The 23,283-nt window shown below is 41.5% G+C and overlaps 9 protein-coding genes across 9 annotated transcripts; 6 read left to right on the top strand and 3 right to left on the bottom strand.

Moving 5' to 3' along the window:
- Positions 1-767: 767 nt before the first annotated feature.
- Positions 768-1,247, top strand: L201_003148 (uncharacterized protein; the record flags this gene model as incomplete). The annotated part of the gene is made up of 2 exons (XM_066218908.1): positions 768-799; positions 929-1,247. 2 exons carry the CDS (start codon positions 768-770, stop codon positions 1,245-1,247), a joined length of 351 nt encoding a protein of 116 aa, XP_066075005.1.
- A 442-nt stretch (positions 1,248-1,689) lies between these two features.
- Positions 1,690-3,957, bottom strand: L201_003147 (uncharacterized protein; the record flags this gene model as incomplete). Its single annotated transcript, XM_066218907.1, has 11 exons — positions 1,690-1,948; positions 2,017-2,224; positions 2,330-2,459; positions 2,520-2,588; positions 2,648-2,782; positions 2,908-2,985; positions 3,049-3,322; positions 3,381-3,605; positions 3,673-3,740; positions 3,802-3,874; positions 3,926-3,957. 11 exons carry the CDS (start codon positions 3,955-3,957, stop codon positions 1,690-1,692), a joined length of 1,551 nt encoding a protein of 516 aa, XP_066075004.1.
- A 618-nt stretch (positions 3,958-4,575) lies between these two features.
- Positions 4,576-5,130, top strand: L201_003146 (uncharacterized protein; the record flags this gene model as incomplete). Its single annotated transcript, XM_066218906.1, has 2 exons — positions 4,576-4,765; positions 4,823-5,130. 2 exons carry the CDS (start codon positions 4,576-4,578, stop codon positions 5,128-5,130), a joined length of 498 nt encoding a protein of 165 aa, XP_066075003.1.
- A 1,069-nt stretch (positions 5,131-6,199) lies between these two features.
- On the top strand, positions 6,200-6,687 carry L201_003145 (uncharacterized protein; the record flags this gene model as incomplete). The annotated part of the gene is made up of 2 exons (XM_066218905.1): positions 6,200-6,316; positions 6,439-6,687. The coding sequence occupies 2 exons, from the start codon at positions 6,200-6,202 to the stop codon at positions 6,685-6,687; spliced, it is 366 nt and encodes a 121-aa protein (XP_066075002.1).
- Positions 6,688-6,744: 57 nt separating this feature from the next.
- L201_003144 (uncharacterized protein) lies at positions 6,745-9,156 on the bottom strand (the record flags this gene model as incomplete). Its single annotated transcript, XM_066218904.1, has 13 exons — positions 6,745-6,966; positions 7,022-7,076; positions 7,129-7,199; positions 7,251-7,320; positions 7,372-7,397; positions 7,462-7,669; positions 7,731-7,935; positions 8,001-8,025; positions 8,080-8,266; positions 8,320-8,337; positions 8,394-8,652; positions 8,715-8,829; positions 8,881-9,156. 13 exons carry the CDS (start codon positions 9,154-9,156, stop codon positions 6,745-6,747), a joined length of 1,737 nt encoding a protein of 578 aa, XP_066075001.1.
- Positions 9,157-10,536: 1,380 nt separating this feature from the next.
- L201_003143 (uncharacterized protein) lies at positions 10,537-13,782 on the top strand (the record flags this gene model as incomplete). Its single annotated transcript, XM_066218903.1, has 15 exons — positions 10,537-10,558; positions 10,630-10,668; positions 10,723-10,778; positions 10,869-11,047; positions 11,096-11,188; positions 11,321-11,334; positions 11,391-11,749; positions 11,802-11,884; positions 11,946-12,090; positions 12,209-12,334; positions 12,391-12,585; positions 12,639-12,722; positions 12,773-13,113; positions 13,166-13,430; positions 13,486-13,782. 15 exons carry the CDS (start codon positions 10,537-10,539, stop codon positions 13,780-13,782), a joined length of 2,298 nt encoding a protein of 765 aa, XP_066075000.1.
- Positions 13,783-14,992: 1,210 nt separating this feature from the next.
- On the top strand, positions 14,993-17,271 carry L201_003142 (uncharacterized protein; the record flags this gene model as incomplete). The annotated part of the gene is made up of 10 exons (XM_066218902.1): positions 14,993-15,181; positions 15,244-15,262; positions 15,336-15,416; positions 15,474-15,537; positions 15,589-15,614; positions 15,710-15,988; positions 16,088-16,191; positions 16,331-16,812; positions 16,873-16,990; positions 17,080-17,271. The coding sequence occupies 10 exons, from the start codon at positions 14,993-14,995 to the stop codon at positions 17,269-17,271; spliced, it is 1,554 nt and encodes a 517-aa protein (XP_066074999.1).
- A 320-nt stretch (positions 17,272-17,591) lies between these two features.
- L201_003141 (uncharacterized protein) lies at positions 17,592-20,190 on the top strand (the record flags this gene model as incomplete). The annotated part of the gene is made up of 16 exons (XM_066218901.1): positions 17,592-17,619; positions 17,683-17,698; positions 17,764-17,800; positions 17,865-18,301; positions 18,348-18,471; positions 18,528-18,707; positions 18,760-18,788; positions 18,839-18,973; positions 19,022-19,136; positions 19,199-19,290; positions 19,335-19,518; positions 19,571-19,693; positions 19,746-19,777; positions 19,829-19,899; positions 19,949-20,021; positions 20,088-20,190. 16 exons carry the CDS (start codon positions 17,592-17,594, stop codon positions 20,188-20,190), a joined length of 1,779 nt encoding a protein of 592 aa, XP_066074998.1.
- A 461-nt stretch (positions 20,191-20,651) lies between these two features.
- L201_003140 (uncharacterized protein) lies at positions 20,652-22,522 on the bottom strand (the record flags this gene model as incomplete). The annotated part of the gene is made up of 12 exons (XM_066218900.1): positions 20,652-20,720; positions 20,786-20,879; positions 20,944-21,265; positions 21,368-21,537; positions 21,607-21,624; positions 21,700-21,762; positions 21,867-21,958; positions 22,019-22,032; positions 22,092-22,163; positions 22,221-22,249; positions 22,315-22,453; positions 22,516-22,522. 12 exons carry the CDS (start codon positions 22,520-22,522, stop codon positions 20,652-20,654), a joined length of 1,089 nt encoding a protein of 362 aa, XP_066074997.1.
- Positions 22,523-23,283: the final 761 nt, after the last annotated feature.

Genomic DNA, 23,283 nt, shown 5'->3' with positions numbered 1-23,283 from the left:
TCTTTTGCCATCGGGTATTTGTAGACTAGATTATAAATTTCATACATCATATACATACATACTTTTCATACATACACAAATACAAGGGTCACTTTCGATGTCATGTTGTAGGTCATCTCATAATGATGAAAATTACATTATTTTCGCGGAAGGCCCTCTTGAAGACCAAGTAAGCATACAGGAGCATAACCGGAATGGATTGCTTGCATCTTTAACATGATTTTGTAAAACGATTTTTGGGTCTTCTAACGTCACGAAGGGAAGTTGCGACTGCCATTAGAGGTCTCGCCAGAAAACATGCTTTGTCAACCAGTACTTTCGAGGGATACTATATAGCTGTCATAGAGCGAAATTTCAAGGGAGAAAGGACCAAGGGAAGATCGCTAAGGACTTCAGTTGATGTGTAAGGAGGTATTGAAGCCATATTACAAGGGATTGGAAGTGAGAAGGCAGGTATGAGAATCCAGAGGTCACCATGAGCCGTTTGTCGTTTCGTCCTTTCATCTTCTTACATCGTGCTATCTCTCTACTCGTAGCTCAACAACACCAATAACCATTGTTGGTGGCACCGGAGTTTAAGTACCTTATACTGTATATAATCGTGGAATTTGAACTATTTTCATGTTGTCGTTTTGTATCGCCACCATCCTTCTCATCACACATAAGCTGACATGTCAAGCTCTTCAACCCTTCAAAGCCCTAGTTTCAGCGAACATGGCTCATTTAGGATGAGCAATACTGCTGATACACAGCTGACCGGAAATTCAATGTCATCAGACCAAGCGAGTAAGACTCAAAGGTGAGTTTCAACGTCTGCGAATACATACTGTACATAATGTGTCCAGCAGATTCCGCCACTTGGAATTGATACGGGAAGCTGAGATAGCTGCTGCATATCTAAGTGCTGACCAATTATTATGTATATCAGACAAAGACAAGCTTGGGCAGATGATGTCAGATTGAAAGCAGAGTTAAATATTTTCACTATGGAATATTCCGACGCCAGCATCTCTGATCAGAGAAAGAGAGAAATGCTCAGTCAAGCTCTTGAAAAGGGATATATCAGTCAAGCCGAAGCCGCTCGATATGAACAACTACTCAACGGAGGTGCTTCTAAAATCTCAGAAGCAAAGTTTTGTAACGAAGAATCAAGTGTACAATCAGGCCCCAAAACCGAAGTTAAGGCAGAACCGTCACCGCCAGGGAGTAAAGTTGGGAAGAAGACATCATCATGCACTCTATTGTGAGACAAGGGCACTCACTGGCATGTATCAGCTAGTCATAGAAAATATATTGTCTACTATAGTACCAATCATTGAATTCGGTTTATCGTTAATGCATACTTGTGATCATATCGTTGTTGTGATTGTCCATAAATGATACAATGAACCGTTTTGAATCGTTAAGTTATGCTGGGTTTTGTCTATATCTTCTAAACTATATACAACCTCCAAATTGATATCACTTGATTCTCTAAACCACCCTGTCACCATCCTTATACAGGAAAGCCTATGTTGGCAGAAGGGAGGACACAAAATTGAGATCGGAAATGTACATTACCTTATTTTGTCTGTCCGTAATTAACTATATGATGCCTCTGGCGTGCAAAATCTAACTCAATCCGATTGACCGATTAGTAGGTAGCGGCGAAATAAATAGAAAGACAAGGTGAAGGGAATTTGAGATTGTTTAATCGACTTGACCTTTCAAATCCACTACCCTATATTTCCCTATACCAGTAGCACAAGCTGCATGGGCTTTACGACAGTCCCATGTTCTCTCATGTAACGGTGGCAATCTGATAGGTTTCCAGTGATTGTTGTTTGTGGTAGATGCCGAAATAGGAACGTAAATTGCAGCATCGTGAGCTTGAAGGAAAGCGTCGGTTTCTTCCTCGGTATCGAATGCTAAAGTTGTGGTAACATATGTTAGACTTAAAGTCATGTATCTAGAATTGATGTTCATGGCAATCAGCATACAGCGTATAAGCAGAGACAGTGAACGGTATTAACTCACCCTTTTGACATGATCGCTAACGCAGCTATTCTTTCTCTTTCAACAAAATGATCCATTATATATCCACTCATATTGGGTGCAGAGGTAAACAACTTAAAGAAACGAGCATAATTTGACGTCGCCAACGCAGCGTGGACATCTAAAGCATGTTTGACTCCTCGATCGGATTTTTCAGTCTGGGTCAGCTGAGCCAGAAGAGTGGCCATATCTGAAAGGAATAGTTTCATCAGCATCCACTGTGTCGCATTATGATGGCGATTGTGTGTAAGGAATAAGTGGAGATTAGAAATAATCGTGGAAAATTCTAACCCACCACTTCTATTCCTAGTATGCAGAAGATAGATAATTCGATAAGATAAAAATTCTTGTGGATGTCCTTTTATACCTAGCTCATACAGTTGTCGCAACATAGTCTGACATTGATTATATTCACCGAGATCTTTCTGCAAGGCGGTGAATTAAGTTAGCTATTGTGGTCAGGAAATCTTCAGATGCTAACTTACCGCTTCCAATGCTATACGAGCGTGAATTTCGTAGACTTCAACAGTAAAATCGTTTTTAATCCGTTGAACCTAAACATGGGTGTCAATAATATTCGTAGGAAAACCGTTTAACTGTGATTTGTACTTACTGTTAAGTCCTGTCTCATACTTTTGAATTGGTCTAAAGCGTATGCATAGTTATGATCTTCCTTCCATTTTCTTTTCAATAGCTGCAAGGTTTGTTGAAGGATATGTAAGGGTCGAACGTCAGCAGGTTTTGGTTCCTAAGGTGAAGAATATATGATTAGCAGGTTAATCTTGACTACACGAGTCATCAAGGGGATCCTTCATGGAACAAACAAGCGGTGTTCAGTAGATGTAGATTGTGACAAGAGAAATATTTACTTACAGATGTCAATCGCAAATACGATTTTTCCAATTTAGTACAAGTTCCTCTAATCGTGTGTTTATCCCAATCAATCACATTCTTTGGGTCACCATGGTATCAGCCTGGTATGCTTTTGCAATATATCAAAATTGACAAACTTACAGGATCAACTTCCATGACTTCTTCCCCACTGTATCCCAAACCACCTTTACCTCTCATCTTACGCTTGCCTACCTGACCAGGTACCATACCTATACCATTCAGAGATTCGTCACTATCCCCTCCACCAAACCATCTATCTACACCTCCTGCTATCGAAGAAGTTTCTGCTGGCTTTTGGAATCTAGCCGCACGCCTTGCAAGGGCTTCTTGTTCCTCCGTTGAAGATGTAAAATGATATGGCGTAGGGAAAGATGATTTAGCTGATCCATCGTTTCTGTAAAATAACGGAATTAGTCATGCAGACACAAAATCAAGGAAGAGACACGACCTACTTTTTCTTTTTCTTCTTCTTCTCCGAGGAAGTCGTTATTGCTAGTGCTGGTGCTGGCGTAGTCGTACTTGGTCCACCGGCAGCCGAGGAAGAAAGATAAGTTGAAGGATTGAAAGAAGTACTTGCTTGAGGTGGAACTATGGGTTTAGGACCAAAAGACGTAGTTGTTATATTGATTCGAGGAGGAAGGGGTACATGAGTTGTTCTTTGAGCCTGAGCTTTCAATCTGCAAAATGAATCGCAATAAGCTTTTGAATCTCACAATGTCATAATCAAATAAAACGATAACTCACGAAGCAAGTTCAACTTTACTCCAATCAGTCGTTTTGATCGTTCCATCAGCATGAGCCCTAAATAATATCTGATGATACGGGTTAGTTCCCTTCTGTTTTACTACAGCATGATCGTTATCATTGTCTTACCTGTTTGAGTTCTGAATTTACTGCATCCTTGTTCGATGCTGTTGCTTTCGATAAACATTGTTGAACCCATGCTCTACAGAATATCCGTCAACTTCCTTCCGATCAACTATCTGATGATACTCACTTCAATTCCGGTGGCCATGCAGAAGACGACATGTTACGTGTATACTACTATGTATGGTGAACTTGTGTGTCTAGGTTATTTGCTGCATTCAAGTTGTACCATCACTATCAATGCACAATTAATTTGACGAGATGAACAATAATAAACCTCTAACCTTAAACCTCTTCAACCAAGAAGCTCATAGCGAAGACGGAATCAAATCGGGCCAAACAGGATAAAATGGGATAAACGCAAAAAGGAAATAATCATAATTACATCTATTACAGATTATTACAAATCCAGTCTTGCTCTTGATTAGGAATATCCTGTAATGCCCATCGTAATCACCAGCTACGTCGTATCTACGTCATTTTAGCTCCATCCTTTGTGCCTGATGATCATCCTCTGGAAAAAGTCTCGATATGTATCCATTTCAATCTCGACTTGCCACCCAGAGTAGCGAAACAGGTAACAGGTTTATTGTATACAGATAAATGCATAATTCAAATCCTTCTTTATTTTCTATCTTTCTCATGCATAAATCTTTCCTATAATCAAGACCCACTTATTCTTCAGCGAGTGAAATTATACTCTCATCGACTACCCATTACTTCTTACATCGATTACCGAACGATCCAAAACACTTCATAACCGCACAATCCTAAGTCCTAATGGCAGCAGTAAGAACAATGATGTCCGCAGTCAGAGAAGAAGCTGCTGTTATAACGTCCGAATTAGCGGTCGCAGCCCGAACAGGAGGACCGGAAGGGGTGGCAGTGGTAGAGAGAAACGTTATAATGGAGATGAACCCTGTTGCTATCCGACAAGCTGCTGAAGCTAGTGTGAAAGAGGCCATAGGAGGTGAGTGTTCTTGAGGCTCCAACGTGTATTTCAAAGTTGACCTGTTCGTCTTTACAGGCGAATCATCGCTACTCTCTCAACACTTATCACATGTCCCACAACCAACTACATCAGTTACACAGACTCTTAACACGATTTCCGGACCCCCTTCTACTTCGTCAATTTCATCCACACGTACGTTAGTCACGCAAACGTTAGAAGCTGATGCAGGTGTAACATTACGTGAAGTTATGTCAAATGCTCTGCAGACGGGCGTTGAAGAGCAAATGGATGAAGTGGCTGAAGTTGCGAAACATTTAGTGGAAGGCAAAGGTCCAATCGGTGGTTTATTAGCAAATGGTGAATTGCAAGCCGCTGGGATATGACACCATATTGTGGTTCACGTTGCATTTGTATCAACAGAAACAGCAGGCCTTTCTAATCTGGCAGGCGAAACCTTTTGGAACTTAATATATATAGACGAGTCAGCGCAGGTCACATGGATCATTGAGAAAGGCCGGACCTGCTCAAATCATATAGGATTTGTTAATCAGACGTCGGAATCGTGTCAATACTGGTAATGTAGCCATGTTTTATCCTTCATACACGCTATGACGTCTCATACATGTATTTTAGTGATATGCGCTTATTCGTCAGTGTACTGTCATTTTCTTAATCCTCGTTTGCGAAATACTCGCCAACATTGTACACCTAGATGAAGACGATTCCAGGTTGTAAAGGAAGTCAAGAAATTTGATCTAGTCTTTCCGATAATCCCGGAAGTGACATGAAATGATCATTCCGTTAAACTCTTTTGAAATGCTGATTTAAAATTCGCTGTAGTGTAATTAAACGTCATACCTGAACAACGAAGTCCAAGACAACATGACGATGTCAACTGAAAGGAGGTTTCGAATCTGGTTTTGACTTACCTCACTGCCTATCGCGCTATTTTCAAAGGCTTATTCTGTGAGGGGGTCAATACTTTATTGCTCCAGCAAAACCACAGGCAAACCGATATTAGATGGGATCACCGGAACGGGGCTTCAAATTGAAGAATGCTAACACAGCTAAGGTCTGGAACGCATTTGTCGGAAAGATCGATATTACAGCACATGACAAATCTCTCTTCTTGCAAATGCTTAGCGCATTTACATCAATCTGGGGTCTTTCGTTGCCACTCGCTTCAATACATAAATTAACAGGATCTGCTAGTGGTTCTTCTTTTTTTTGGTTCTGAGAACAATACTATCAGTACAAAGTTATTATCAAGGTGAACTATAAAATAAAGCAATATACTAATTATTATTTGATACATCGAATATTCTCTCAATTGACATAAACATGACTGACACGACCACTAAATCATCATTCGATAAGCAGCACCTGTCGGACCCGCGACTACCATACACAGATTACGGACACTCAACAAATAGTAGGCGAAAAAACAAAAAAATGAGATATTCACAAATCCAAAGTGTAGCGGAGAAGAAACAGTCTATGAGAACCAATGCAGATAGGCTCAAGGTGCTATGGGAGCTGAGCAACTCATCAACAAATTGGGAAAGTTTTGTGAGTGTTCACGCGTCAAATTGACAACCTTTGTTCTCAATACTTGTATGACCCATGGTTGCTACTTCTAATGTCTGCTGTAGTAGAATCTGGTTGTGCTAATTTGATACGGTATGGCACAGGAAGCCAAATTTGACGATGAATCAATTGGTCCATTGAGCACTGAAAACCCGCAGGATTCGACTGAAGAGCTATCAACATCTGGACATGGTAAAACTGAAATCGTAAATCAACAAGCTTCGGTAATCACATCGACCTCTACATCCTGTCCATTGATAATCATGCCAACTAGTACTAGAGAACGTCCTTCCTTCCTGAAATCGTTGCGAAGCTTGTTTGGTTCATCAGACGAGGCGAGTATCAATATGTAGCATCCCGTTCTCACCAATTCTCAGTACGTAGGTGGTGTTGCAATGATATTATATATTCTAATTGGCAAACCGGAAATCCAATCGTTTGTTACCTTCGTCCTTTGTTGTCTCAAGATAGTCTGCCTTTTCGTCAGGCGTCATATTGTTCCACACTTTGTCACGTTTCTTGTTGATGAATCGATAAAACAACCAAGTACCAGGATACAGTATTACCATATTATAACAGATGATTCCAATCAATACCCGATTGCCTTTATGGTATCGAGGCTTGTCGGAAGCCTGAGACTGGAATCAGCTATGAAAACGTACGCGGAAAGTGTCTGTAATTACTCACTTGATATATGTTGGCTCCGATGATCTTACTGACTTGTACAAACATATTGTATAATCTGCGCCAGCTTGTCAGCGCATGACATTGATTGCGACGAAGTGGAAACTTACGATGCTGATACGGTTCTTGTTCGGATAGTCCCAGAGTTTCGCGAACACCAGGAAACATGTATGGCGTGCACCTAACGGATGTGCATCAGCTGGGTTCTGAAACTGGGGATCTAACTACTCACATATGGAAAGCCGAGAAGTATTGTGGCGATTGCAAAATATTGCCAGCCGTTGAATTTCGCCAAACTTTCTCTGTAACACAATCGTCGGTAACAGTTTCGATCACGAGTTGACATGACTCACAGTGCTATAATACAAGGTAAAAACCACTGTAGATCAAGTGTAATTAGCATCAACAACCGTCATATACGGCATTTTAATGCTTCAACTTACTACCTGCTCGGTCATGGCTACAAAACTTCGATTGTTCACCAATTCGGATATTACACTAATCAGGATGATGTTGAAGACAGAGATGACCGTTGTTGGAATTGTAAGCAAGTTCGCGTTGACTGTAGAAAAGCCTAAATCTTTGAACGACAACTGTAGATAGTTCTTCACCGGGAAAGAAGGTAGATTGTAGGTCAGACCGATCAAATACCTATTGTAAGATCCGTCAGTATTGTGATGTGTGATACAAAAGAAGAACGATGGAAACTTACAAAGGCCACATATGCCAATCCATAATAGAGTTAAAAATCATTCTGAGTGTTAGAGCTTGTCGATTATGCATGCCTCCTTTACCTGGATCATCTCTGATAACACGATTGACGATGATTTTCTCTTCTCGATCGGTGACGTACCCCTTAGGGAACAACTTGGACTTGGTCCTTGTAGGAGCTTGTGGCATGAACCAGAACGAGGCGACTACAAGGTGAGAATGTCAGCTCACTATCGACTCATAGCCATGGTTATCTCATTCAACCACTCACTTCCGATGAACAAGGTAAAGACTCCCTACAGAAGATGTCAGCATTATCTCTTTAACAGGACCTTTCGACGTGAACCCACTTCAATTAAGAACATCCATCTCCAACCCGATCTTCCGGCAATTCCTCGCATTTTCAGCAATCCCACGGCCAAGAATGCAGTCAAAAGATCTGCAATATAATTGATTGACCAGAAGAAGGCCAATCTGAGTGGTAAATCATTCTTGTTATACCAGTATGAAAGGTACAATATGACATCGGGAATAAACCTAGAACAAAGAATTAGGAATAGCTAATCGCTAACTGCTGAAAGAGCACTTACCCTCCTTGGAAAGCAGCACTGCCAAGGAGCCTGTGTCAGTAAACGTTGTTTCATCGGAAGTTTTGGTCACTCACATCAGAAATCGACATGCCAAGAATGATGCTCGACCTTTCAGCCAGAACTGAGCTCCCGATATGATGGAGAATATGATGATTTGCATCGGGATCCATCTATTGGGACCAAGTCGCTTCGAGATAAGCTGAGAGGGCAATTCCGATAGTAGGAAACCCAAATTCTGTAAAGTGTTACCAAGATTGTAGTCTGCTTGAGTAAGTTTAAGGTCTTTTAAGAGATTATCTGCGGTCGCATTAGTAATATTCGCACGGTCGATGTCTGGAAGACGAATATCGATCAACTACACTAGAATCGGGACAGAGGGTAGCGAAACAGCATACCAAGTGCCAGAAACATCAACAAGATCCAAGTAAAGATTTTCCAATCCACTTTACGGATTGCTTTTTGCTCTTCACGCCAAGTCCATCTGAAATCAGGATCGAAAGCGGCAATATTCTGTTCACTTTTCTTTAGCAAGTCATCTAATAGCTAAATGCAACGACTTACCTCCCAATCCTCTCGAGGCTTGTAGTATTCGGCATGTTCGCCACCATACACTGAGACTTGTGTAGCAATATCATCAAGCGCCTCTGAGTCTCGATGTTGACCTTTGAGACGAAAGAAATTGATTATGGCATCGGTTATAGGACCTTTACCACTGTTGTATGGTTTCGAGCGATCTGCCAACGGAGGTGCCACTCTGCCATTGGCGGGAGTGTTGAGTTCCAAAGACTTGTCGTCAATATCAGCATTAATGCCCTCTCGATCGATAGACCGAGACATATTGCGTGAGTCTGTAAGGTTGAGGAATTCTGTCATGATACCAAATCGATAACTTGCGAACCTCGGCGACTGAACACACATCAATGATCACTTCAACGACGGATACAGTAATAAATATAACATCGGAAGAACAAGAAATACATCGAACTCAACAACATCGACGCATAGAGTAATAAGGCTGAACTCTATAGCAGAATCATCGGAATTGCCATCAACTTCGCTTAACATCGTCGAACTTCGACGAATATGGATGATAGAATAGACACAGAAAAAAGGTATATAAGAAAGGACGTTCTAGCTGAATAAATTGTACTTTCCTCGTCGATCTTAGTTTGTAGTCATTCTTATACATTGTAGTACACTTACTTAGCTTGATTTATGCTACTGTTGTCCTATAAATCTTAAAGACTCAACTTCGACATAAATAGTAGGGCCTACCGCTAAATGAGTGTACGTTCCCTGACAAATTCGGAGTAACATGTCTTCATGATTTGGAATAACAGCTCTCATAATATATCTTTTCACGAGTAATACAATCTTTCTCCATAATCTAAAAAAAGACTTTTTTCCATTTGAAATCTCCTTATCTAGATGTGTTTTGCGTTGTAGCCATGCACGCAACCTGATACCATATTCCGATTCTTAAGCTCTATGTAAAATGAAAATGACGTTGAAAAGAAAACGCGACTTGATACCATATTCCGATTTTTGACCTGAACATATAGGGAGATTGCATCATGCTTAATTGTGGAACCAAACAAAAATTCCGATAAGCGCATGAGAATGGTACAATCAGTTAAAATACCGAGGGAATAAATCACGCCATCGATTAATCATGACAATTATGACTCATGTTATTTCATGTTATCGCTTTTGAGCGAAATGGTTATCTGCGCTTGATTTATTATCTCAATTATTTTATCTTGTACAGATAGATGTACACTTACTCCATTTCATATACTCTTTCTCTGACGTGACTTTGCATGATTCCAACATTCCGATATCTATGCAGCAGATTCCGATATCGATAACAAGCATTACGTTTAAATGGGGTTTGCCATCACCAACCCGATGTTCATCCCGAAGTTCTCGTACCTTGTCAAGGGGAAACCACATCATCTTAATATGTATCGCAAGCAGTCAATGGAAAGATGGGACTAACATGCGACCCGTAAGCTAAGTCGTTCTTAAGTCTTTTTGTTGTTTGGACACTAGCAATCACGATACATTTCGACACTTTACATAGCAGCGTAAACTATGAAGACTCTAACGCAGGAAGAACGGAACGATATCATTGGGAGCTATACATGTGAGTACAATATACACTACACGTAACTAGGTGACATCGTACTGATAGTGGCGTAGCTCCAAGCGGCTTCTATGATTTGGTCAAATCTACACCGTAAGTCTCGATTCATCAGGGTCTTACTAACATCTTCAGCTTTTTGGGTACTGTGACATGTTCGGAGACAGAACTTATAGCAGGATCATGGCAGGAAATACGACTGACTTGTGAGTTGTCGATAATGAGTGTAAGGCTAAATCCATGCTGATTTTGGATTTCAGATACTGTTGGTTCTTCCGGACTGGCCGATGGTGCTTGGATTAAGGCTACTTTTAAAGTGAGTCAAATTAGACCGAAGCAACGCTGACAATTTAGTTTTATTCAGACTGGGCTTGTATGTCAGAACAAAGGTTTATCCACATTGTAGACACCGCTGATATTTCGAGTAGTGTTTCAAACATCCGATCCCAAAGCAGCAAATTATGTTTCAGCCGAATATGAAGCTGCAGAATTGCTTCCTGGACAAATTCCGTCTACCGTGCAAGGATTATCTGTAAGATTTGATCAAAAAGGACACGAGAGACCTTTTCAGAAAAGTATAATCGTGTAAGTAGTCAATCAAAAATTTGCATCATAGCTGATCCATCTTCATAGTGATATCGTCGATGGATTCCTAAACGTGGGAGATAAGATTCACTTGAGGTTAGGTGATCGAAGAATGGGAGGAGCAGGTACTAGAGTTCAGACGTGAGTAGTTATCTACATTTTGTGTCTAAGGGTGATGCCTGATTGATATACAGATTTATCGAAAAAGAGTAAGCTTTTGTGAATGCCTGTAGTGAAACGAATGTTAAACATAGACTGTTCTCCAATTTTCAGCTTCCGTTTCCGATGTAAGTTGAAATCATACTCCGTTCTCATCAGGTGCATGCTAAACCCACCTCACTAGTCTACGTCGATCCAGTTGGAACATCCCGTTTCTCGGCGGTCCCCAATGATATTAGATTACAGATCGTACCAAGACCTCCCAATAATATCGTCGTACTAGCTCCACGTTTGGTTCAACCCAGTCAAGATCCTGTCAAAGTGGTTGTTCGAGCTGAAGATATTTGGGGTAACACAATAACCAACACACCGTTATCTATCGTTCTAAACCTGATAAACACAAGAACTAAAGAAACTGAAGAGTGGCGGAATATACAGCTTCCTGCCAATGGATGGAGCACCAGGACAGAGGTGTTTGAGCTTTCAAAATCCGGGTCTTATCGCATTGAGGCGGGCTTGCCAGTAGATAAAGCGTATGTGAAAGTGAGTTAACCGTTCAGTTGTTACATTCTCCATTCTAACAATCAAATCTTAGGCTGGGTCAACATTAATTACGATAGATTCGGATTCACCAGGATCCATTTATTATGGAGATTTACATGTCCATTCGGATGACACGTGAGTGCTCACCAGATTCCAATTGTCATTGTAGTTTAACCTAATCTTCTTGGTACGATAGTGTCGGAACAAATGATTCTTTATACAACTTCAGTTACGCTAAAGAATGTGCGGGATTAGATGTTGTAGGGTATACAGCCAACGATTTCAACGTTACCAAGGACAATTGGGATGCTACGGTCAAGCTTATAGACGAACTGAACAAGGTGAGTTATTCTCCTCATGCTACATCAAAGTAGCTAATCGCCAGTCTCATTTATAGGACAATGAGTTTGTATTGAGTGAATTCGCTAGCGGTATGATTTCAATTGACTCCTTGATAAGATTTACCCAGGAACAGAATGGTGTGGTAATACTGCTGTAGGAGGGGACCATAACGTAGTATTTTTAGATGATCATAATCGTGAATTTCCATACGATAGGCATGATAACGTGGCGAGGAGTTTTGAGGTAAGCTGTGCAGTATCATGTCTTCGCCGCCAATCACTCATCAAAATTATGTCTAGTGGAATGACCAAATGCAATCGGATACTATAGAGCCTGGAACATGGCCTATTGACGATCTATATGCTACTTATGCTCATCAACCTGAATCACATTTATTGATACCCCATATTGGAGGGAGAAGAGCCAACTTAGGTTGGAATCATCCCAAACTCGAAAGGTTGATTGAAGTTGGATCAGCTTGGGGACACTTTGAGGTATGTTTTTGGTCCATTTCGGACAACGTGCTGAACTAACGTATAATCCATAGTGGTTCCTGCATGATGCGATCTCGAGAGGATACAAGTTGGGGGTTTCAGCCAATTCCGATGAGCATCGGGGCCGATGTGGTGGGGTAAGTGTTTTGGTCTGTTCGAAGTAGATTTAAGCTGATATCGCGACCAGGGTATACCTGGTACAGCGGTGTTTGGGACTCGAGGTGGACTTACTGGAATCGTAGCCGGTAAACTGAATAAACCAACTATTGCTTCTGCGCTAAGAGCACGACACACTTTCGCCACCACAGGTCAAAGGCTGGTTGGCCTTACCTGGCTTGAAAGCCATTCAGCAGTAAAGCAGGGCGATGAGGTCAAGATCAACAGCTCATCAGCCAAGATTGGATTTAGGTTCTTAGGTCAATCAGCAGGGTTCCAAAGCATCAAAGCTTATAGTTCTCAGGGTATAATACTGGATCGAAATTTGCATGCGGAAGTTGGTTACTCGGAATCTCATATAAGGGTCTCTTGGTAAGTACTGTATATATATCTTTGTAAGGTAGGAGCTAATTCTTTATACTAGGGGCGGAGCAAGGGTCAAAGATCGATATAGAGAAGCGAAATGGCATGGAGTGCTGACTGTAACTAATGGTATAGTTAGAGGTATCAAAAGAATGTCCGATGATAATACGCATCCTGAAGAAACACATTGGACCGATAACGAAGGTCGGATACATTTCACAAGTTCGACAAGTGGGGATGTCGACGGAATAGTGCTGGATATCGAATGGTTTGGTGGAATTGTAGGGCAAATACAAGTAGATGGTGCAATCGAAGGATATGTTAAGGTGAGCATAATGCTCGATATGGTCTGATTGCACCTTGCTCATCGATTTATTTCAGGTCGGCGATCCTCTCAAACCACCGCCTTTTAGACATTCACCGATATTCTCACTCAAAGCTGAAAGAGCGATTCTTTACGGACAAACTGCAAAGGTAAAGGAGGAATTAGGTGGAGTAGATATGTTTGTCGCAATTGAGAGAATTGCCAAGCCAAATACATTACCAACAGCCCTCAGTGGGGTATTAGATATACAGGCAAAGAATGGTCCCCATGGTTTCGAGCCAGTATGGTTTGTTGCTGAACAAGTTGATGGTCCAAAAGTTTGGACTTCACCCATTTTCCTTGAATTTCCGTAATCAAGTCTCGGTCTCAGCCTGCTGCGACTCTTTTTAGATATCATGCATAGGAATCAAACAATACTAAGCGCACGTCAGATAAAATTGCACTTACACGACAGCATCTTCTAGCTTATCTGATTATCAAGAGATTGTCGTTGTGCAAGATCAAACCTGTCAAAAAATTCCGAAAATGCCAGTCAAAATACAGCGAATCCCCACAACAAGCGAAGTATAATCTATATATCTGCTTTCTCCTTGTTTCGCCTTCGCAAAAAAGCGTCATGCTGATTGAAGCGGACATAACGTGTGTCCTCATGACTCATCGGTGTTGGCGGTATGTTGGAACAAGCATAACAAGCATTTCCCCAAAATGTGCTTCACAATGTGATCTTGTCGCGATCAACAAGATCTCTTGTTTTCTTCCTCAAACCGGTCCGGTTTACCGGCATACATGTGTGGTCTGTTCATGTACATAAATGGCTTCGTTAGGTGCAGTTGCTATCAACGAGCAATTGTTCAATCTAGCATCCTCAACATTCTCGTAAATGCTGCAATATGAACGAATATCAATTCTTATCAGCGGAAGATCGAGTCCACTTCCTTGAACATGGGTGGCTTCGAGTTCCGAATGCTATCAATCCGAGATACCTGGACTCTTGGTTGGAAAATCTATTGAAGATACAAACGACACCTCAACGTGGAAAGAAGAATAATTGAAAATGCCTCGACATCGAGAGGTCCCATACGAAGATTAATGTACACCTGACGCATGGGGAAGGTTTCGTCCGCTCCAGCTAGATAAGAGTTGGTGATTTCGAGGCTTAGAATGTTGTTCGCTCAATATAACTTATATCTGTTTCGTACGTTGTATAAAACCTACACTTGTCTATGCACCCATCTCTACTTATTCGAGCGGCTCCCAGCTGGGACTTGATGATATGTATCGCAGGAACAGAGGGGGGAGATATGATAGCGGACATCCCTTTAAACTCCGTTCTTCTTATCTTTGACTCATATTATTGGTTGTTTACATGAATTGAATTAGCCGTAACCGATCATCTAACTTCAACTTTTGTCCCTATGATAAGGAATCTTGATAGATAACATGTTAGAGTATTGGATAAGAATACTCAGCTCAATTCGACAGTATACACTTAATATGCATAGAGTCTAACACGGAAACAGCAATCATCGTCGCTGACGCCAACGCAATATGGTTCAATTCACGATGAGAACTGCAAGCATTGTGCCTAGATGGACAAGGCATGCAGATGGTTCACCCAGAAGATTGACTTTATTAGGCCGAGCAATCTTACTAATTGGGGGAGAGCTACTTGCAAACGCTATATGTTGGATAGCTGCTGGAATATGTTTCAGCGATGCTGATGGACTACTCGGATTGGCATTACTCGCATGGGTGAGTTGACTCTCTCTTCCAGCGCGCTGTCTTAGCTGACATCAATATCTTCATGCTGAAAGACAATCGGACTGAGGCATGGTAAGTCCTGAAATGGTTTTCGCAAAGTATTGTCGAGCTCGCCAGCTGACATATTCATACAATCATTGTGCAGGTCTTGATGCGGATCATATTTCGGCTATCGATAACGCTACTAGGCAATTAGTCAGTCTTGGTCATCTGCCTATAACATGTGGTTAGTCCTTTTCAAGCTTTGCATGATATAATTAAACTAAGGATTGCGTGGGTATAGGCCTATTCTTTTCCCTTGGACACTCAACGATTGTGATAGTAGTAAACATAGCTATAGCAATTAGGTGCGTTGTTGCTTTCGGCTACATTCGATATGTGCTAAATACGTTGAATAGTGTGGATATATACGATAAGCTAGATAGTGAGCTCTTATTCATTGCCTTACTCTAAATGCCCCTAACCTTCGTTGAAGATTTCTGACAAATATAATCTTTAACTTCTACTCCAATCTTGCAGAAGTAGGATCAGTAGGAGGAATCATCGGTGCATCAGTATCATCATCTTTCCTGTTTTTAATAGCGTGTATCAACATCTACTTCCTCATAATTGCGATTCGTCAGCGGCGAGCAATTAGAAAACGAGAAGAAGCAGGTATACCTGACGAAAATGAAGGAGAAAGCGGTGATCAGAATAAGATATATGGTGGTGGATGTATGGTCCGAATTATAAGACCTGTACTACGTGCTGTGGATAAAAGCTGGAAGATGTATCCGGTTGGAATACTTTTTGGGTTTGGTAAGTGATTTTTACGATGATTGTGTATTGCATATCGAAGTAGAGATAATCGCGAATGAACAAAGTAGCTGATGTACTTCTCTCAACAAATCCACACAGGCTTTGATACCGCCTCTTCAATAGCTCTACTCGCTATTTCAGCTATAGCTCAAAGAGGTCCCAGCGGGAAGGAAATCAGTCATGGGAAGATTGTGATCTTACCTGTGAGTGATCAATGCCTTTAATATTGGTAGTCCGCTAATCTCTTATTTGCTCAATCCGAACACAGTTCTTGGTAAGTACTTTTGATACATTTCTAAAAATTCCTTATTAGAAATATCATTGATGTGTTCAATTTCGTAGTTCACAGCAGGGATGTCATTGGTCGATTCTCTCGATTCTGTCTTAATGTTATACGCCTATGCTACCCCATCGACTGATTCGCCAGAAGGTAAATTATCTTTATTTCAACAATCACAGCAAGATTCAAAATCTATCCTGATTAACGTTGAAGAAGAAGAGGTGGTTCCTGCTTTACCCATCAATGCCAAAACAGAAATAGGGATGCGTCCAACGACGGCTGAAAATCACGAAGGGGGAGAAATAGAAGCTTTAGAACGGGCAGATCAAGAGGATCAATATCAGCATAAGTCTACCTTACCAACCGAAGCAGCGGAGCACCTGCCAGTTTTTGAGCAAGCAGGAGGTAGTTGTGCTGTTGAACGAGGAATACAAGCAGGAAGAATAGTGGATCACCGACAGGAAAGGTTTTTAAGGGTCAAAACAGCCACCATGTCGAATTTTTCAATCGTGTTAACCCTGCTTTCGATAGTTGTAGCTTTAAGGTGAGTACCTTATATTTCAGTGGTTTAGTATTATGTCTAAATTATGCTGTGACTCCGTAGCATATCACTTATAACCATGATGGGATTAATTGGAGAGAATTGTGGAAAATGTACGGAAGCTGCTGAAGATCCCAACGGAGGTGGTTTGGCCGGCAGGTGGTGGAGAGCATGGTTTAGGGTGAGTACTTTTACCATTTCTTTATTGTGGAGAATGATAATCATGCATCGAAGCGATGATTATCCAAGCTGATTAAACTACTGATCTAGGCAAACGACCAGTCAGGATATATAGGTGCTGCAATCGTGGGCTGTTTTGCTGCCATTTTGATAGGATATTACGGCGTAAACTTTGGTATGAGAAGATATAGAAATAAGAAAGGCGAAAACGAGAATTCATCTTCTTCAAGTAGCGGAGATATCGCGAAAGAGACGGCTCATATCCAAGATGATGCAGCATGAATTGTAATATCTCTTTGCCTTTGATTTTAACGGAGCAAGCTATAATTTTATATATAATATTGAATTATTCCAATCCACATGGTAGTTTATCAGGAACGCTCTAGGTTTCTTTGTCAACAACCTCCACTTTTATTGTTTGCACCGCAGTGATTTGTCTTATCTTCATTGACATCGACGACGTCGCATGCATTGTTTACAATATTGCACATAATTAGCATCAGAATCAATTGTATTACATATAATACAGTATACAACACTCTCACTCTTGGAAGAACGACGGCATTGTCACAGAAATAGTCTTATGCTTGACGATCATCGAGATGCCTGCCGTTTCAAAGGAGAAGAGTCGTGAGTACAATCTTGAAGATTATCCATCAGTTTAATTTGTCTTACCGTCTATTTTATCATCAGGAAATGTCCTAGCTAGGTAAGCCTACGTTTAGATCTCATCCAAGATGAGGTCATCAGGCTGATCACCACATGATGATGCAGAGGAGAAGCTTGTCAGGCATGCAAATCTCGAAAAGTTGTAAGCTCGACTCTTACCGACATATCAGATTTCTCCTTCGTTCAAAGTTAACGACCTTTCATAGCGATGTCCAGCTCAAAAACCAGCATGTGCCAACTGTGTTAGAAAGAACAAAGAATGCATCTACCCCAAATCACCATCGTTGAACCCATCACCTTCATTGAATATAGAAACCAGTTCCGCTCAGCCTTCCACAACCCTGAACCATCAAGCACAGGAGAATCATATTTCCAGCTCGACAAGCTCGACAAATACTCATCCGACGACATCTGACGTCTCGAGTGGACCCCTACTACCTCTCGACCACCTAGAATCACTTGACAACAGCCCTTGGACACAGGAGATAGGGATAGTAGGATTATTGCCTTCGATGATCGGTCCTGTGCAAAGTTTACCCTCACCATGGGAGTCATTGAATATTGCAGATTACCTGAATGACTTTTCAGGTGACAAAGAAGGATTCAATGGGTCAGATCTGAATGAAATGGAACGGGATCACCTGTGAGTCGGTCGGAGATACTGATATCACTTGCTAAATTCAATGCAGACTTCTCTTGTATTTCACAGGACATCGCGTAATCGGAGTAGACATGCATATATCGTCCTTCTACGCTAGACTCCAATCACCGGATCTAACACAAAGACCTCATCCTTGTCTTCTGAACGCAATGGTATGCTATCCTCAGTCTTGCTAAGCTGATATTTACTGACATCGGTCAATGGTTAGTATCTTATGACCTGTCGCGGATCACCATTAGAATCCCTGCGAAAAATGGAGAAGAGTTTCTATAGGAAGGCAAAACAGAATATGGAAGAAGCTCTCCAATCGCACAGCTCTGTCTTTGACGCTGTTCGTACAGGAACGATGCTAGCAGCATGGCTATTTGGTTCAGATCGACAATTAGAGGTAAGCTTAGATCCTAAGTATGACGACTTGTGCTGATAAAGACTGGTCATAGGGGTGGGCTATGATGGGTCAGACAGTTGGGTGAGTGGATAAGATGCAACATCTGGACATATAACTCAATATCCCCACAGACTCGCCATTGCCGTTGGTTTAGATCGTATAGAGTCATCAACAGATATTAATAATAATCAGAAATTGCATGGAGCTACAACATATCTCCCTCCAGCTGTATCACACATCGATTTGGCAGACAGAATCTATGCTTTGTGAGTTCCTACCATCAACTTGCAGAGCGGACCTGACTTGTTTGTCAGCTGGACATTGTTTTTAGTGGAGAAATGTGTATGTATAGGCTTTGAACTGTCCACCTCATTCGATTTGAGTAGGATCACGACACCTCTGCCCCGCCCGTGGACGGAATACGAAACTGTAAGTGAAACTCTGATCAAATGCGTGATGAGTCAGACAAGCTGACTGAAAACTATATCAAGGGTGATTCTCATCTATCGACATGTGATGTGCGGATAAAAGATCTGTCCGGGAAGTCTTCATCACTTTGTGATATAGCTCATACTCCCGAGATGTGAGTGGCCGTGTCTTCCTGAAATCTGCTGACACCCGGTATAGAGGATACATATTATGTGCAGCAGACCTTATGCATCGGGTGTCCCTTCGACCAAAATGCCGTACCGAACAAGATAGGTTGAGAAGTGCATTACAGCGGCTAAATGAAAATATACCTCCAGAATTGAAGAAGGCGGAGAGAACACAAGATGGTAAACCCACGGTCAACTCAGGTACTGCAACTTTGGTGAGCCTTTCTCTCTAACGTTCTCCTGATTTCGACTGATGATTCCTTTTAGCAACTCATCACACTATGCACAGATATGTTTCTGTTCTCTATTGACTCTCCAGACAGACCGGATCCTAGAGCTTTAGAAGTTGCAAGGCGTATAATAGGGGTATTGCATTTACTGAATGATGCTGTGAGTCACTTCTAGAAAAGGATTCTCATTCACAAGCTGATCATCCTAATAGAACATCGGAGATGTCAACCTTTTTGCTATCATGTGGGTATTACGAACATTGTCTGAGATCAGCACTGACGTGGCTTTCGACAGAATATGGTGTCGGGTTGCCGCGCTCATGGTATGGGAAAGTAAAAGATTAGAAGCTATTGACGACGCATTTGGTGAGTGTGCATTATGCTTATCCAGATGACTGATACGGTTTTTACCTAGCCGCTGCATCCTATGCCAAGGACGTTCAATTTATCCTTGATACCCTCAAGAAAATGTCGCATATCCGTCTCGCGTAAGTTTGATAGCCCTCATGTCTGGCAGATGGTAGTATATTCACGGCTCGTTTACTCCTAACTAGTGCCGAAGTTTATGATATGCTACAAAATGCACTGGAAGCGGACCTGAGCGTATTTTCACAAAGAGCTGACGAGGAACGGAATATGACAATACCGTTTACCTGATAGTCAGTGATTTGATTCACCTTCAATATTGTGGTCATGTTCTGCATATATCCACATCTTGACCACAATATTGAGAACACGTGGAAGACGTGGTCGAAACCATATGATTGCGGCTTGTCGCAAGCATTCATAAACACAAGAGTTTTCTGGATGGAGATTATACAATCCACAAACGAAACTCAGGTCATGCTGGCGCTGATGCGACACAAGCATCAGACCCAGATGGCTTAGTTGGAAGACAGAACAAGAACATACCGACATGATCTGATCAAGAAAGAACCTTCCCCACCTGTTCCTCCACGTGCATCATTATCTATTTGATCACATGCATCGTTATTTAACTTTTGGTCATACTCTCTATATACTTGAATACTATTGAATTCATTTCCAACACATTCGGGAGATCGATACCCGCTTCTTAGCTTTCCCCCTAGACTACGTTGCCCCTAGATCTCGGTAGACTACCAGATAGATCGCTTACCGAATACCAAGCCTGGATGAACTACAGCGTAGAGGTAAACAAAGATAAACTGGCAAAACACACCATCAGTATCATAAATTTGGTAAGATAGGACACCGCATTATCCCAACTTACCATCAAAGCTGCATCAAGACCACAGAACAAAGGTTCATTGGTAGCGATACGACCTGTCCACCCATTTGAAAGCTCCACTGATCGATAGAAAGATCTAAAGATGACCGAATAAGGTTACATGTGATTTTCGCTGGCAGCTTTGGTCGAACAAGACTCACCTGATTACGATCAGAAAAGTCCCAGCTGAGATCAAACCGCACATCAACTTGATTTTCTTTTCTGATAAAGCATCAAGCGATGAAGCCCCGTAGTGGTTGTCATTTTGAGCTTCAAGGGTGGTGTTGATGTGTGCTGCAGACGTGGGCGACATCTCTCCCATTGCAAGACTTGAGGATTTCCCATCGTTCTTGATGGGTTGTTTTCTACCCTTCTTCTTGGAAAATCTCGCAAATGGGTTGTACTGTTTTCTAGCAGGTTTGCAATGACTTCTTCTCCACATCCATTCTACAAAAAGAGCAATATATATAACGGTGACAACGACTAACGTGAAAAGGATGATGATTGTTTGGTTGTCAATTAGATTTTATCATTCGACGGATAGATTCCAACTGCAGATGTGAAAAAGGGAGAAAGCTAACTCACGTTGAAGAACGACACCGGCAGTCATGATATATGCGCCTGTATCAGAACCTGAACTGGTATTCGCTGTCCCCGCAATTCCACCTCCAGCAGCTTGAACGACCAGACATACGATATCGGCAATGATAAAAAGCGTTGAAAATGATTGACTATGCAGAGAGGTATATTCCGGACTGCAATATAACATATGAAGGTCAGCACTGGATTTTGTGTTGTATGATATGGTAGGATTGCAAACTTACCCGGCATTTGCAATAAGTCTAGTAAACACAAAACAAAGTATAAGCTCAATCTATCGCTTTCTGCCGATAATGTAGAAGACAGTATTAACTTACTTTCCAAGTAGAATATAATTTGCTGCTGAGAAGAAGGTTGGCGCAATCACAAGGCAGCAAATTCTGACAGATTGAACAATAAATCGATTCAGCTCAGCTCGTAACAACAAGTAAAACGTCGTTGAAACATGCAAAGGGTATGAAAGGAATACTCATCATCTACTCACTGCATGATATAAGCGTTGAAGTTGGAATACCAAAGCCCGCCTTGGTTGATTTCCCATTTCCACGAATAGATACTCCACAATCTACCAGCCCACTATAATGTCATCACGTTTTAGCACGTCTTCAAGCGGAAGATGGACCTGGTCGTACTCACTCCTAGTACTTCGACTATCAAGGACCTTTCAGATTAGGCTTTGACTTTGCAAAAATTAAGGAACGCTACTCACGAGCAGTACCAGCGGCTAAAGTGGGTAACGTCCACCAACATCTATAAAAGACACTGAGAGCAATTTGAGCAGCTACATTCAGGCTCGATACATTAGCGACTAAGTGATGAGAGAGATAAATAGGCTCACCGAGTCCAACACTGAATAAGACAAGGAACCTGGTATATTTCGATTCAGCACACTATCCGGTGTAAATTGAATCGTAAGTCTCGGGTCAACTCACCCTTGTGTTGGGGATTGATCAGGTTTATAGCCGTACGCGGAATATTGAACTTCACCAGTAAGAAGATTGGCTGACCCATTGACGGTATTACATTGAAAAGGGATACGAGTATAGTTGCCCTTGACGCTATAAGTGTAACCTATGATGTGATCAAAGAGGATAAGATAAAAAGTTAAATACACGTAGATGCGAAGTACTCACAATCCATGATTATACTATTCAATGCTAAGTGAATACTGTGGTTCTCCTTTTACGGGTAGGTTGTATAATCTAAAACAGTTACAGCTTTCTGGTCGAATCTAAAGTTCTCTCTCAACATATTAACCCATTATATATCTTGAGAAATCTCGGAGAAGTGATTTAGTAAGACATCTTTCAGAACTGGTTTTCATTTCGAATGCCGAGTCGTTAAGTTGTATCTTTGGAGCAACATCATGTCGATCTGGTGTATTTCGGTCACTGCTTAGCTTGAGATTGAAGCAGTGACAAATATTTCGGTCTTGAAGTAGATAAGATAGGATGATTAACAAGATTGTGACAAACCATTCGGACATCATAGTTGAAATTTCGGTCAAGTAGGTAGGCTGACCGAAATAACTCGGCGAAGCGCTGTGTCTGTACAAGCGATTTCGGTCAACTCGAATCACGGTCCATGCAACGGCGATATCCGCTATTGTCCGTATACACTTGGAGCCACCCCGGGACCAATTCATCATAATCAGTCTGTCATGTCGGTGTAGCACAAATTCGGTTGATCTCCACCGGAGTTGCTACTGAGTTTCGGTAGATAGGGTAACTACCATGCGACTCAATCCTTGCTGGATCTCTGTTAAGCTGAATGACTGATTTTACTGAACTTATGCTGGGTGTGTACTGATATTCATAGGAGATTCTATCGTATGAACTATGGACTATAACTCTATAAACTCTGTATAGGAATTATCTACTTTAAGCTTGTGGTTAGGGGGT

Source organism: Kwoniella dendrophila, chromosome 4, assembly GCF_036810415.1.
Source record: "Kwoniella dendrophila CBS 6074 chromosome 4, complete sequence".
NCBI classification, from domain to species: domain Eukaryota; kingdom Fungi; phylum Basidiomycota; class Tremellomycetes; order Tremellales; family Cryptococcaceae; genus Kwoniella; species Kwoniella dendrophila.
The sequence above is the reverse complement of the archived record's forward strand: the minus strand, read 5'-3'. Positions and strand labels throughout refer to the sequence as shown.